This window comes from Lepidochelys kempii, chromosome 14 (genome assembly GCF_965140285.1).
Source record: "Lepidochelys kempii isolate rLepKem1 chromosome 14, rLepKem1.hap1, whole genome shotgun sequence".
NCBI lineage: Eukaryota > Metazoa > Chordata > Testudines > Cheloniidae > Lepidochelys > Lepidochelys kempii.
In genome coordinates, this window is record NC_136393.1 from 13,236,995 (window position 1) to 13,252,212 (window position 15,218).

General features: G+C 42.8%; 1 protein-coding gene across 5 annotated transcripts in view; it reads right to left on the reverse strand.

Annotated features, from left to right (window-relative positions):
- ABCC3 (ATP binding cassette subfamily C member 3) overlaps positions 1-15,218 on the reverse strand; it is a 76,655-nt gene that overhangs the window by 44,592 nt on the left and 16,845 nt on the right. Inside the window, exons 1-5 of one of the 5 annotated variants that reach the window (XM_073311346.2) lie at positions 11,819-12,599; positions 6,702-6,878; positions 4,163-4,288; positions 2,798-2,935; positions 823-948 (exon numbers count right to left, since the gene is read on the reverse strand). In XM_073311346.2, the coding sequence (XP_073167447.1) occupies positions 823-948; positions 2,798-2,935; positions 4,163-4,288; positions 6,702-6,878; positions 11,819-11,944 (693 nt within the window). In that variant the 5' untranslated portion in view covers positions 11,945-12,599. Of the gene's footprint in view, positions 1-822; positions 949-2,797; positions 2,936-4,162; positions 4,289-6,701; positions 6,879-11,818; positions 12,777-15,218 lie in introns of those variants that run through there. The other 4 variants (XM_073311343.2, XM_073311347.2, XM_073311348.2 and 1 more) reach the window with 4 other exon arrangements.

Here is a 15,218-nt window from a genome sequence, read left to right on the forward strand (position 1 = left end):
ATTAATTCAATAATTCAGCATTCTCTCCCAGCTTGGTTCAAACATAAATCCAATTATGAAAACAGCTTAAAGAGATAGAGAAGCAATTTAACCTCTAGACAGCACTATTGTCTTATCGTAAGGTTATTCCTTGTCCATCCTCAAGTCCTATAGGAATGGCTCATTTATTAATAAATTAAAATCCCAATGGCTTCACATATCATTAAGAGGACATCCATCAAACTGAAGTCCGTCTCTCCAGAGATAATCCTTGGAACAATTAATATCACATTTTAATTCTCATAAATATATTTGCTGCTGCATAACAATTTAATAAATGAGGTGCGGTATTCTCAGTATTTCTAATAGTGAGATCTATCTTCAGCAACCAACTGCTCTGAGCTGGATTTCAACCAGAGATCTAGTGGTGAAAGGCTCCGTGTATCATTACCAATCTCCTAAACCAGTGTTTCTCAACTGGGGGATCATGACGTGTTGAAAATTTTATTATAATATAAAGCAAAGAAAATCTTGCTCCCCCACTCCCTGCACACAATTCCCCTTCAAGGGCAAGCATTCTCTGTCAACCTCTTGAAACACACATATGAACCAATTACACAGGATTATTACGGTTACTACTGCGCATTTTTAATCTTAGTACATATAATGGGGGGGGAGGCATGTTGTGAAAATTTTTGACTTCATGTAATGGGTTGCCAACCTAAAAGGTTGAGACACACTGCCCTAAGCCACCCGAACACTCCTCCCAATAGAGACTATCTCCCTTACATGTCACCTAAGAAATTCTATAAAATACAATCAGAGGAATATAACAGTACTTACAGGATCTGAATTAACAGGGGAGAAAAATGGAGGGTTTTCTTTAAAACACGAAAGGATCAGCTCAATGAGTATCAGTGCAAAGTAGCTGTAAAATGTGGTAAGTCTGAACCTGTCTTTTATCTGGCCCTAGAAGGAGAAAAAACAGTAAAGGGTTGTTTTCATTAGACTTAATTCTTGTAGAAGCTACTAATTTATTGAGCTGCTTTCTGGCAGTGCATTTTCTCCCCTAGGGCTCTATCCTGCAAATGTCTTACTATGTGGAATAATGGTTATAAATGTGGGTCCCTATTCATTAAGGCATCTAAATATGTGCTTAAAGTTAAGCATGTGCTTAAGTTTCGTTGACTTCAATGGGACTTAAAGTATGTGCTTAAACGCCTTTCCTGAATAAGGATACTTTTCTGAATTAGAACCACCTGAAATCTTTTTCGGAGATTGTGGTGATGATATGTGCAGGATCATGCCTTTAATATACAGTCATAGGAACTGCCACACCAGATCAAAAGAGGAATCCATTTAGGCTAGTATCCTGTCTCTGACAGGGGCCAGTACCAGATGCCTTCAGAGGAAGGGGCAAGAAACTTTGTAATAGACAATTACTGTACACTCTTCCCTTAGGGTAAGTTTCTTTCCAGCTCCTCTCAGTTAGTGGTTGACTTACTCTTCATAGCAGAACTGTATAATCCCTTATACAGTTTTTGTTTATATCCTGTCTGATGTAATTGTGCACACTCTCATTAACCATAAAAAATCTGTAATCCGTACAGTCAGAGAGGGGGCGTTTCTGGCCACTGATGGTTGCAAAGACAATAGAAGAGACGTTGCCTTTGGGTTTGCTTTAATGGTCCAGGTCTGTAGGCCATCCAACCTCTTGATTTAGATTTACTACAGAATTAGCCATTGATAAAGCCTCTCCCCCTCGAAAAAAGCTTTCGGTGCTGCATCATGATGTAGTTCAACATTTTAACTTATTTATATTAGCCAGATGGAATTTTGATTACGTTTGAATTTTAGCCTCACAGTTACACTGTGAGGGTGAGAGGGGCCATAACAAGGAAATTCATTATTACTGTACTTGTTAAATTTACACCAGTTAACTCACAAGGGCATCCCACTCTGGCATGTAGTATTTTCTAAATTAATATTGCACAGACTACCATTTATAGTTCAATTCAAGCTCCATGTTTTATGCAGCCCAGTATATCAAGATCTCTCCTATAGAAATGATATTAAATGAATAAATAATCATTTAAATCACCAAATAGTGCAGAACTCCCATTGACTTTTATTGGACCAAGATTTTATGCTTAGTGTTCTTAACATGCTGCTTTTCTTGCCAGGCCTTCAATTATCTAATCACTAAATCCACAGGACTTATTCAATAGTCAAATGGAAATTTGCTCGGATCAGGGATATGGCAGTCCCCCTCTCATTGTGGCAGAACTAGCTATGTTTTTAAACATGATCATATCAGCACAGCTTTCTTTTCTCTCCGTCTAACTTTCTGATCTTTGCTCACAACCACAGTAAGCGTGAAATCCGGTTCCCATCACATCAAGAGTTGACTGTGCAGCCCATGGAGTTATACAGTGCAGCCAAACTGTATGATCCAAGCAGGAGTACTGGATATTAAGACATATTGTCTCTGCTACCACTGTTCCTTATTTAAAAAGGTGGCTGCGATCTGCTCCACTGTATGTGAAACTGGTGCAGCCCTCAGATTCCTGCCAGGTGTCCAATGCATCCTTTGATTGAGCATAGTCTGGGCATTCCCTTGGCATGCAATGATATGACTCAAAAGTTCCCTTTAAATTACAGACAGATTGAATTCCATCTTTGGAGTCAAACTTCCCCTTTGTCTGGTAAAGTTCAGGTTCAGATATGAAATCTAAACTGGGTGACTCATTTCCATGTATCCTTCCAAGTCATGGTAATGCTATACCAGCTGTCCCCTACACAAGCACAGTATGTTTACCTGAGCTGTTGCAGCCATGATCTTGGACCGGAAAGGACCCACAGCACAGAGAACAGACAAAAACCAGAATATTATGAGCACTCCTGAGGACTGAACCCCTCGCAGCCTCTCGTACTGAATGAGTACTGTGGCTAACACCTGTGAAAAGTAAACACAGGAACACATAAATACATGCCTGACACTGCTTTCCCCATTCATGCTTTCAGTGGGTGCCCATCATAACCCTCCCCCCCACAGCAGCAACACCACTAAAATTACAGGATTACAAAAATGGTTTCTTGTGCACTTAAGGTTCGGCCGTGCTCCCATGGAAGTCAATCGCAAACTTTCACTTGCCTAATGAAAACAGGACAGGGCCCTTATAAAATAATTTCTCTCCCTGTTTTCATGGGCTCTGATTCAGAAATTTGTTTTTTCTTTTAACCGACATTTCTCTTGTTTGTGCCAAATTAACAGTAAGGGTGAACGTATTTTTAAACTTCATTGGTTCTTCACCAAAAAGTTCACTGCTTCCATCTAGATAGGTGGAATTATAACCTGTCTGTGAATGTTTTCATCCCACATAAGGAAGCAAAAGCTAAATGGATAAGGATTAGTATTTCATCTTCTAGTTTGAGTTCTTTAGCAAAATGCTTTTGGTTTCTGTCCAATAAAGAGCCAACAATAATATAAATCAGAAGCACAGTTTGACACAGGGTAGAACAATACACAAATAGGGCTCCAATACATTGCTTTGCTCAGGAGAGGTCAAAACAAGCCCAACATAAAAGACAAGTCACTTATCTCTACACAACAATCACAAGTAAGGTAGCATGAAGAATTTTACATTAGGAAATAAATGATGCAAAACAAAGCCTTCCATTAAACTGACATTACTCACAATCTCTTCAATGCAGACTGTTTGCACTAGGAGCTTTTTTCAGGAAGCAACATTTTTCATATATAAACTCAAAAAATATTAATAATTCATTCAGCAACTTTTTAAAAAAAAATAGAGAGAACATTTAACGGCGGTGAAAGGTGTCAGACTGACAATCCTCCCAAAGTTCTGTTTGACCATCAGAGAGATAGAACATGATGAAGCTAGCCATTCTGCTTCACCCCACAGCACTCTGCCATCCTGCCCCAACCAATAAAAGCATCAACTCGAGAGCTCGGAAGGTAGTTCAGTTTCCATGGCCCAATTACTCCTCAACCTCTCTGCTAAGGCTGTCAACATTGGACCAATTCCAGGGTTTTGGTGATCAGTAGAATCCTGTGGAGAATGCACAGGAAGGTTTTTCTACCCCATTAGTCCACAAAGGGTAACTTCATGCCAGCGAAAGCTACTCCCATTAATAGTCACTGATAGAAATGCATACTAACCATTGTGATGCCAACAATTAGGGGAGTGACAAAATAGACAGGGGATGGGGCTCTGCTTTGTAGGAGTTCATGGAAGGAGAAGAATAGGTCTGCCCAGCACACACACCACAGCAGAACACCTAAGATCTAAAAAGAAGAATAAGTGTTAAATGGGGAAGGCATATGATAAATTTGCCTCCAGGTGCAGATCTGCAGAAGTAGTTATATTTGGATCAACGAGAAGCTGATTTAAAATAAAACAGTGCCATTACTTCACCCAGGTGAAGAAAACCATGAGCTAGGTCAATGGAGGGTACATACACTGATTTATACCAATTGGGAATCTGGCCTCATACTTTTTTTGGGGGGGTGTGTGAATGTGATATGGACACAGACATACATATCTGCCTATTTTCACTATATTAATCAGTTTTAATTGGAAATCCAGTGGCACAAATGAGAGAGAGAGAAAGAGATGGATCTAGTGAGAAGTGCTCTGGACTGGAGCCACGAGTTTTACTCCTGGATTGAACCTGATTCTCTTGTGGTCCAGCACAAGAACTATGTACCACTTAAACCCTCAAAATAGGTTTTAAGTGAGGATTAAGTGGTCTCATGCTGGCCCTTTGCACAGGGGTGAGTTCCAGCAAGCCCTTCTCTCAGGTCTGTGCATCTATCTCCAACATCAAGAGCATTAACATCCTTTACATTGCCGAGGTGTGTACAAGCCTTAATCTCATTATTTTAACCCTTGCCCTACTCTCCCTTTCCCCTCCTTTTGTTTACTCCCCTTACTTGCCTCATCCCATTGGCAGGTAGATTCTAAGCCAAGGAGGTTCAATTAAGGGTGGTAAGGCATGAAGTGATTCATCACGTACCTACCTTGTGTACACAGTGGCTGGCTTAATGGATTTTACGGGTCCTCAGTGTTCAGCTCCCGATACCCTCTCGCAAAGCATTTCATTGTGCTCTATAAGGTTGGCTAATTAATATATTTACAGTGTGCAAAGGGAGCTTTTATAGCTACCTGCCTTAGCTCTTGAGCTGGCCATTAGGGTTTCTATTGCCATTTCAGTTTATGAAGTTATAAACTAACGAGATGACCTCTGTGTGTGTGTGTGTGTGAGACAATTTAAAGTAAATTTACCCCCATGGGTTGTGTTCCATTCATCTGGAGCTAGTACACAGGGCAAGATGACGCAGCGATGTTATATTCTCAAGGTTACAATTCTTGTCAGCATATACACCTGTGTCAAAAACTACCCAAAGACATCGGGGCATAGCAAATCTGTTTGGAGTTCAACCAGCCCAACCACAAGAGGAAGGCTTTGGGAGGTACGCAGATGGGTTCCACGTGACAGGAATTAAATCTCCCAAGCGAGAGATGGCTCACAGTGACTCATGAACTGAGAATGCGAATGGAGAGAAATGGAGAGAATGGCAGCATCTGCCGGGTACTTCCAGTGTTACTATTCCCTAGCTGGAGGGAGTGTGGGAGATATGTCACAAACTGAAGAGGATGGAGATAATTAGAAAAATTTTAGTGAGCATGCTGTGAAGGGCAGTGTGCGAGCCTCCATCGAGAGGACACCTGACCCAATTGTCACGGTACGGTGAGTTGGGAGACCTAGGTCAATTCCCCATTCCACCACAGACAACCCTGTGGGACCGTGGGCAAGTCACAGCGGGCTTGGCTACAGGGTGGGGTAATGCGCTCTACAGGGGTGTGATTTTTAAAGTGCACTAACATGTTGCACATTAATTGGTCCTTGTAGACCCTGCTGGTGTGCACTAAATATTCCCTGGTGTGCTTTAAAGCAGTATTGTGTCATATAGTACTATGGAACCTTTCCTGCACACTAATGCAGCACTTTAGTGTGCTTCAGAAATTACACCACCTCGTAGTGCCTATTACCCCACCGTGTAGACAAGCCCTCAGTCTCTCTCTGTAAAATGGGGATATACTTACCTCACCACCGTGTTGTGATGATACATACATTGAAGATTTTGAAGTGCTCAGATATAGGGGTCATATAAGTGCGACGGATTGATCCATAGATGGATCGACAGATAGCTGTACTAAGGAGATCATTGGGATGATAAGTAAATTGACACTGGAGAGCGAACTTTCACTGCACCACCCAAGGAGCGGGAGCTCTGCTTATCCAAGCCAGGGAGAGGGGTAGCTTGTAACCTCTAGCGACAATGCCTAGGTATTTCAGGGATCTCTGTGCATATTGTTACCTACCATGAGCCTGATCCAGCTGCCCTTACTTGCACCCAGACCTCATTGAAACCAGTGAGAGTGGCATCAGCCTAATGCTTTGAGCCTGAACCCAGACTTGGCCAGGGCAGAGACTGCCCTTCATTATCAAACATTTGTAAAGCTGTATTGATTTGCTAACTTTAATCTAGAGGCAGATAAAGCCATTGATCTTCCACCTCGTACTGAGTTTCCCTTTTATGTACCATTTGCCTGGAACTTGCATGTCTCTGCTTCCACTCCCACATGTGACCTCAAGGATACACATTTGTGCAGCGAGTTACAGAAAGATCTTACCGTCTTGAACCTGCTCAGCATGGAGAGTACGATGTATCCTCTTTTGTAATGTTTCAGATAAAGGAGATAAAAGGGTAAGACAGCCCAGAGGTAAATGCTAGGGATCCATGCTAAGATGGTATTCTGAAAACATGGTGTTAGGTCCGGATTGTTGGTGTGCACCGAAATGTTGGGCTCCTGAAGAAAAGATGCATAGACATGAATTAATGGGGAGCCTTGCTGGCTACAATGGCTTTTCAAAGGAGCTACTTCTGGACTCTGCTAGAGGGTGTAGGGGGCACTGAGCTGTTATTCAAAGGAGATGCAAACCCAAGATCCTGACTGTGATGGATTTGGAGCTGCTCTGTAATAATTGATGAACACTGCATGTTGGCCTTGTTATTGGGGTGTTTAGTGTATGAATATAAGGGGTTAATACAGTAGAGGGCTGCCTAGAGAAACAGGTGGCAAGGAAAAGAATGGCACAAGATAGCCAACCTATAAAACTGGTTTGGACGAGAAAGGGTCAAAGCCCAGGAACACAAAAGAACAAAAACAATCCCCCTGCCAACCTATAACGGGGTTTAAAATGGGATTCTCTTTCAAGAAAGCATAGTTTTTTGGGGGAACTAGATGGAGACTCAGGGACGTGCTAGGAGCTTCTGGAGAAGCTACGCCTACCTAGGTCACTATCACAGCATGGTAATGCATTCGGCTAGACACACATCCATGTAGATAGTACGTTGTTTTAAAATCCATTTTTCTCTAAAAGCTTTGTTCCCACTGGTAAAAAAAACAATACTCCTGTTTTAAGGCGGCCATCTGATCACTGTACACCACTGGTCCTATAATCCCAACCACAGGTGCTCAAACTCAGTCAGAGCTACTGGATAAGCACCGTGGATACACAAACTGCGATAGCCCAGGGCCCCATATAAGAGTGGGAGAATTGCGGAATTGCACCCCAGCAGAGGTAAACACACAAGGCCTGGCCCCGGTGGGGGTGCACTCAGGGACAAGTGAAGGGACAGAGGTGCAGAGAACCCTGCAACTGTGACACTGACCATTTGTGGTCATTAAAGATCTTGTGACCTTTGTCCCAACAGAAGGGCTATGAGTAATAGTTGTAAATGTTGTGTAATCCCATACAGTAAATTCCCCCAACTAAACCCAACCTGTCTATTACAATGGTGACTTCTGGCTTTGTAACTTAGAACAAAAATGTACATATTGTATTATGCAAAACCATTACATTTACCTGTATTTGTTAGGGCTTAGTTGGTTCTATTTAAAAAAAGGTCACCGTAATCTATAGTTAGTGACATTACAGCATTTGTTAGGCTATTCAGAGTCTAGGGCACCCCAGTGTGCATTTCACAGCACTCCCAATTTGCAGTACAACTTTAAAATGACACTTTCGAGGTAAAATCTTAAATCTGAGTGCCCATCTAACACAAACATCTGGTATTAAGGGAGATCATCAGGTTTAAACAAACTTATTTGTTGTAGAGTAACTTTGAGAATCTGGAAAAAGGCTGCATTTATGGCCAAAATCTTGACCTTATTACTAATACTCCCGGAACAATAAGTAAATCCCTACTGTAAACAGAACTCAATAAAATACAGATTGTGTGAAAGAAGGAAAATCTGCTTCCTTGCAAACATCTTTGCTTGCTAGCTTCCTTGCTACACTTTTCATCTGCAACTCCAGATGTTGAGATTCTTGTTCCCAGTTTGTACCTATTGGTTGGAGAGCAACTTCTGCAAATAAAGAAGTTAAGAGGGTGAATAATTTAACTTGTCAAAACTAAGAACCAGACATTTCACTGTAGTTAGTGGGAATTTGTTTCCTGTCTTATCTAAATTAGCTGATAACACTTACATCTTAAATGCAACAGATAATGTTAAGTTTCCTGTAAAAACTTATCAAGCTGTAGAAGATTTTAATGGGGAGATAACAACTTTTATCTGTGCTTAAACCTCTTGCTATGTTTGATTCTCTCTGTGTTTTTTGGACTTCCAGTTATCAATATAATTGCAAACTTCCAATTAATCCAACTTCCCTTGTAAACTGATAACTTCTCCAAATGGGAGGTTTCTTCAAAAGTGCTTCCAGGCTATTATATTTGTTTTTCTTCCAAATTAAAAAAAGAGACTCTGAAAGCAACAGCTTCTGTTTAAGTGAATTAAACAGCTGCAGTCTGCTGATAAGGCTTAGAGTAACCATGGTTTCAGAGTGGTAGCCGTATTAGTCTGTATCAGCAAAAACAACGAGGAGTTCTTGTGGCACCTTAAAGACTAACAAATTTATTTGGGCATAAGCTTTTGTGGGCTAAAACCCACTTTATCAGATGCATGGAGTGAAAAAGACAGTAAGCAGTATATATACACATTACAGCACATGAAAAGATGGGAGTTGCCACACTATCAGGGGCTTGTTCACTTGCACATCTACCAATGTGATATATGCCATCATGTGCCAACAATGCCTCTCCGCCATGTACAGACAGTCTCTATGCAAAAGAATAAATGGACAGTCTCTATGCAAAAGAATAAATGGACACAAATCAGACATCAAGAATTGTAGCATTCAAAAACCAATAGGACAGCATTTCAATCTCCCTGGACACTCAACAACAGATTAAAAGTGGCAATTCTTCAACAAAAAAACTTGAAAAACAGACTTAAACGAGAAACTGCATAACTGGAATTAATTTGCAAACTGGACACCACCATATTAGGCCTGAATAAAGACTGGGAGTGGATGGGTCACTACAAAAAGTAATTTTCCCTCTGCTGATACTCACACCTTTTTGTCAACTGCTGGGAATGGGCCACTTCCACCTTAATTGAATTGGCCTCATCAACACTGACCCCCCACTTGGTAAGCAACTCCCATCTTTTTATGTGCTGTAACATATATACTGATTACTGTATTTTTCACTCCATGCATCTGATGAAGTGGATTTTAGCCCATGAAAACTTATGCCAAAATAAATGTGTTAGTCTCTAAGGTGCCACAAGGACTCCTTGTTTTTTTCATAGTAGTATATGGTCACACTGATGAACTGCTAGAGATTAGGAAGTGCTGTGTCAGTTTATGTGATATACAAGGTAGCCCCTTTGACAAACATAACTACAAGATCAGACAGACAAATTTCTAGCAGGGTTGTCTGAATCCTGGTCATCGCAAAGCTTAACACTGCAGCTTTGGCACAGATGAAACAAAGACACTGGGCTACATTCTTAACTGGTATAAGAAGGAACATGTCCTCTGACTTCAAAGGAGTTGTACCCTTTTATGCCATGGTCAGAATCTGACCAGCTGGGAAAACGGTTTGGTTTCAAGTATTATGCAAAGATTTGGTATGAGGGAGGAGGGGCTTAGAAGGATTTCTATTTTACCCAAACTGTTCTGTCCATCCCTACAAGCAACCTCTGTAATGCATAAAGACAGTGAGGTAAAATCATAGAATATCAGGGTTGGAAGGGACCTCAGGAGGTCATCTAGTCCAACCCCCTGTTCAAAGCAGGACCAATCCCCAATTAAATCATCCCAGCCAGGGCTTTGTCAAGCCTGACCTTAAAAACTTCTAAGGAAGGAGATTCTACCACCTCCCTAGGTAACGCATTCCAGTGTTTCACCACCCTCCTAGTGAAAAAGTTTTTCCTAATATCCAACCTAAATCTCCCCCACTGCAACTTGAGACCATTACTCCTTGTTCTGTCATCTGCTACCATTGAGAACAGTCTAGAGCCATCCTCTTTGGAACCCCCTTTCAGGTAGTTGAAAGCAGCTATCAAATCCCCCCTCATTCTACTCTTCCGCAGACTAAACATCCCCAGTTCCCTCAGCCTCTCCTCATAACTCATGTGTTCCAGTCCCCTAATCATTTTTGTTGCCCTCCGCTGGACTCTCTCCAATTTTTCCACATCCTTCTTGTAGTGTGGGGCCCAAAACTGGACACAGTACTCCAGATTGAGGCCTCACCAGTGTCAAATAGAGGGGAACGATCACGTCCCTCGATCTGCTCGCTATGCCCCTACTTACACATCCCAAAATGCCATTGGCCTTCTTGGCAACAAAGGCACACTGTTGACTCATATCCAGCTTCTCGTCCACTGTAACCCCTAGGTCCTTTTCTGCAGAACTGCTGCCATGCCATTCGGTCCCTAGTCTGTAGCGGTGCATGGGATTCTTCCGTCCTAAGTGCAGGACTCTGCACTTGTCCTTGGTGAACCTCATCAGATTTCTTTTGGCCCAATCCTCCAATTTGCCTAGGGCCCTCTGTATCCTATCCCTACCCTCCAGCGTATCTACCTCTCCTCCCAGTTTAGTGTCATCTGCAAACTTGCTGAGGGTGCAATCCACACCATCCTCCAGATCATTAATGAAGATATTGAACAAAAGGGGCCCGAGGACCGACCCTTGGGGCACTCCACTTGATACCGGCTGCCAACTAGACATGGAGCCATTGATCACTACCCGTTGAGCCTGACGATCTAGCCAGCTTTCTATCCACCTTATAGTCCATTCATCCAGCCCAAATTTCTTTAACTTGCTGGCAAGAATACTGTGGGAGACCGTGTCAAAAGCTTTGCTAAAGTCAAGGAACAACACGTCCACTGCTTTCCCTTCATCCACAGAACCAGTTATCTCATCATAGAAGGCAATTAGATTAGTCAGGCATGACTTGCCCTTGGTGAATCCATGCTGACTGTTCCTGATCACTTTCCTCTCCTCTAAGTGCTTCAGAATTGATTCCTTGAGGATCTGCTCTATGATTTTTCCAGGGACTGAGGTGAGGCGGACTGGCCTGTAGTTCCCAGGATCCTCCTTCTTCCCTTTTTTAAAGATGGGCACCACATTAGCCTTTTTCCAATCATCCGGGATTTCCCCCGATCGCCATGAGTTTTCAAAGATAATGGCCAATGGCTCTGCAATCACATCCGCCAACTCCCTTAGCACTCTCGGATGCAACACATCCGGTCCCATGGACTTGTGCATGTCCAGCTTTTCTAAATAGTCCCGAACCACTTCTTTCTCCACAGAGGGCTGGTCACCTCCTCCCCATGCTGTGCAAAGCTGAGGGCAGTCATACCAGTATACTGTAATTCCCTAAAAAAAAATCACTCACCACTCTCTCTCTCTTCTTCTTCTTCTCCTCCCTATGGGAAGGTTTCCTGCAGCTAGGAGGAAAGTAGCAACACTCGCACTTTAAGAGACTCATAAGCAAACCTGTTCCCTGCTCCAAGCTTACCATGCTTTCAGCTTCCACCCACTCAACCTAACAGGATCACGAGACACCCTAACAAAGTGGCCAACCACAAACCTCCTTCATAGCAGGAACGTGTCTCTTAACATTTATTTAGTCAGGATCCTTGTTTCCAATTTGAATTGCTAAACCAACTATCCTCTACCTTGTGCTTTGTTTTTGCCTCCGCTAGTAATTTTGTTCACTGGAGAGAGCATGGAGGAGGGATGAGCATTTGAAAGGGAGAAGAATCTCATGAGACCAGCATACAACAAAAGACTCAGACATCATTTAATTTATTCAAGGTACATAGAAAGGAAAAAAGCAAGGTCCCTAAACTTGCCCTTTTTTATGACCATGACCATGATGAAATGGGTCTCCCTACAATCTGGGTGAGCCACCTATTGGAAGCACAGACTTACCCAGAAATCTGCTCAATCCCTCCATTCACTTTGATCTTTAAACAAAGCCAGTTTATTCTATTGCCTTTGAAATGCAGACTGTATGGCTGTAAAGCCCATTCTGGGTATGTCTACACTGGAATTAGACACTTGCAGCTGGCCTATGCCAGCTGACTCAGGCTCATGGGAGCCCAGGCTATGGGGCTGTTTAACTGGGCTCAGGTTGCAGCCCGAGCTCGGGGACCCTCCCATCACACAGGATCCTAGTCCAGACTCCAGGCCAAGCCCAAATGTCTACACCGCAGTTAAACAGCCCCTTAGCCCTAGTCCCGTGAGCCCGAGTCAGCTGGCAGGGGCCAGCCATGGGCTTTTAATTGCAATGTAGACATACCCTTTGTAGCAAGATGAGGTCCTGAAACATAAGTCCTTTCATCAGAGGCCTGGTATGAGGCCTATGGCCTGCGCTAAAGTAATGGTCAAGACTATGCCGATATAAAACAAAGTTAAACTGTGAGCAAGAGGCAGGCCCTGCTCACAGAACGTGACATGAAGAGAGCTGATGCTGCAAAAACACACATATCTAAAAGGTACTGGGCACAAGTGATATAAACACGTGCCAGGATGGTACCAGAACACTCCTGATACTAGCATATTCCTCAGATAACAGGAACATGCTGACCCATCCTAAAGACAGGGTTAAAAGGATAACATGATGGATAGGGTTGTTTTGATCGAACCAACATGTACAAGGTTACAGGCGGCACCTTACTATGTAGAGGAGTTGTACCTCAATATGTCAGTAGTGAGGTGTAACTTGTTTGTACCTGTGTATAAGAATGCACCCCTGAGGGGTTGTCTTTGTCTGGCTGAGGGGGCAGTGGTAAATCCCGCCACTGACTGAGCCGGTCCATTGTCAGGAAGCGCATATGTACTAGCAAAACTGTAGACATCTGATCTGGGGAGCTAGAGATTGCTTCATTTGGCAATAAACCTGGGCGGGTGCCTTCGTACCTTATCGGAGTCGGTGGTCATTGTGGTTTCTCTCGGGGTCTGCTGTGCCAGCTTTCTGCGCAGAGCCGGGGCAGCACACAGAGGGAACACAAGCACACAGCCGACTGTTATCAACATTGAACAGAGCAGAGCACCACACTGGTGACATCTGATGACACCCTCAAAGGTCTGCATTAGCTCTTATTTAAACAAGGCAAAAGAAATTGCACAGCTACATTCAAACACCAAGGGAAGAATACTCACTGAAAGTCAATGGGGCTTATGTGCCAAAATCCCATTGTTGCTTTGGAGAATCTCCCCCCTAAAATGAAGCCTTTGCTGATAACAAAAGAGATGCTGATCCAGCATGAACAGTGCAGAGAGTACAGAGTAAGTGATGAAAATGAACAAGTTCTTTACAGCAAGGCTGAACTAATGGGGCACGTTTCTGAATAGCAAAGGCTAATCTGATCTTGCTTCCCTTATGCACATGAGCAGCCCCATGACTTCAAGTCACCTCTTTTCCAGTATCTATATACCATAGTATGTATGCATTTGTAGATAGATGGGGGACTTCAAAATTTTCACTCACCAGAGACTGATAGAAAAGATGAAGACCCCTTAACAAGAACCATGAACAGTACCTTGCTAAGAATCCCCAGCACCTTCCTCCTTTAGCAACTATGGGTGGTTGCTGAGCTTTCTGGCAAATAATTGGCCACAGAGCTCACTACTGCGCTTCTGTCATAAACATACAGCTAAGGGTAGCATAAAATCCCTCTGTTACCTATAAAGGGTTAATCAGTTCCAGTAACCTAGTTGGCACCTGACCAGAAGGACCAATGGGGAAAGATGATACTTTCAAATCTGGGGAGGGGAAAGGGATTTTTTTTGTGCTTTTTGTTGTTCTCTCCAAAACAAAGGGAGAGACCAAGCACGTAATCCAGCTCCTACTGAATGATACAACTAAAATTACAGAAATAGTAAGTAATAGCAAGGAAACGCGTTAGAGTATCTTTTGCTTTAGCTTGTGAATTTTCCATATGCTAAGAGGAACGTTTATTCCTGTTTTTTGTAACTTTAAAGTTCTGCCTAGAGGGGAATCCTCTGTGTTTTAAATCTTATTACCCTATAAAATTACCTTCCATCCTGATTTTACAGAGGTGCTTCTTTTACTTTTTTTCTTTATAATAAAGTTCTGTTTTTAAGAATCTGTTTGGGGTTTTTAGTGTCCTAAAAACCCAAGGGTCAGGTCTGTGCTCACCTTGTTTACTCTCAAGCCTCCCCAGGAAAGGGGGTGAAGGGGATTGAGGGGATATTTTGGGGAAACAGGAACTCCAAGTGGTCCTTTTCCTAAACCTTTGTCTAACTCACTTGGCGATGGCAGTGATACCATCCAAGGATGAGGAAGAATTTGTGCCTTGGCGAAGTTTTTAATGTAAGCTGGTAAAAATAAGCTTAGGAGATCTTTCATGCTGGTCCCCATATCTGTACTCTAGAGTTCAGAGTGGGGAGGGAACCCTGACAGCTTTCCACTCAGCTTTCATAGTGACTCCATAAGAACATAAGAATGGCCATACTGGGTCAGACCAAAGGTCCATCCAGACCAGTATCCTGTCTGCTGACCGTGGTCAATGCCAGGTGCCCCAGATGGAGTGAACCTAACAGGTAATGATCAAATGATCTCTCTCCTGCCACCCATCTCCACCCTCTGACAAACAGAGACTAGGGATACCATTTCTTACTCCCAGCTAGTAGGTTTACTCCTCTGGCTACGGTGTGTCTGATAGAAGTCAAGGCTTGAAAATGTTATCAATCTCAGTGTCTATCAGGTTGCCCACCATTGTAGTGTTTCAGCAACTTACAGGGGATGAAATAGTTAATAAAACCTA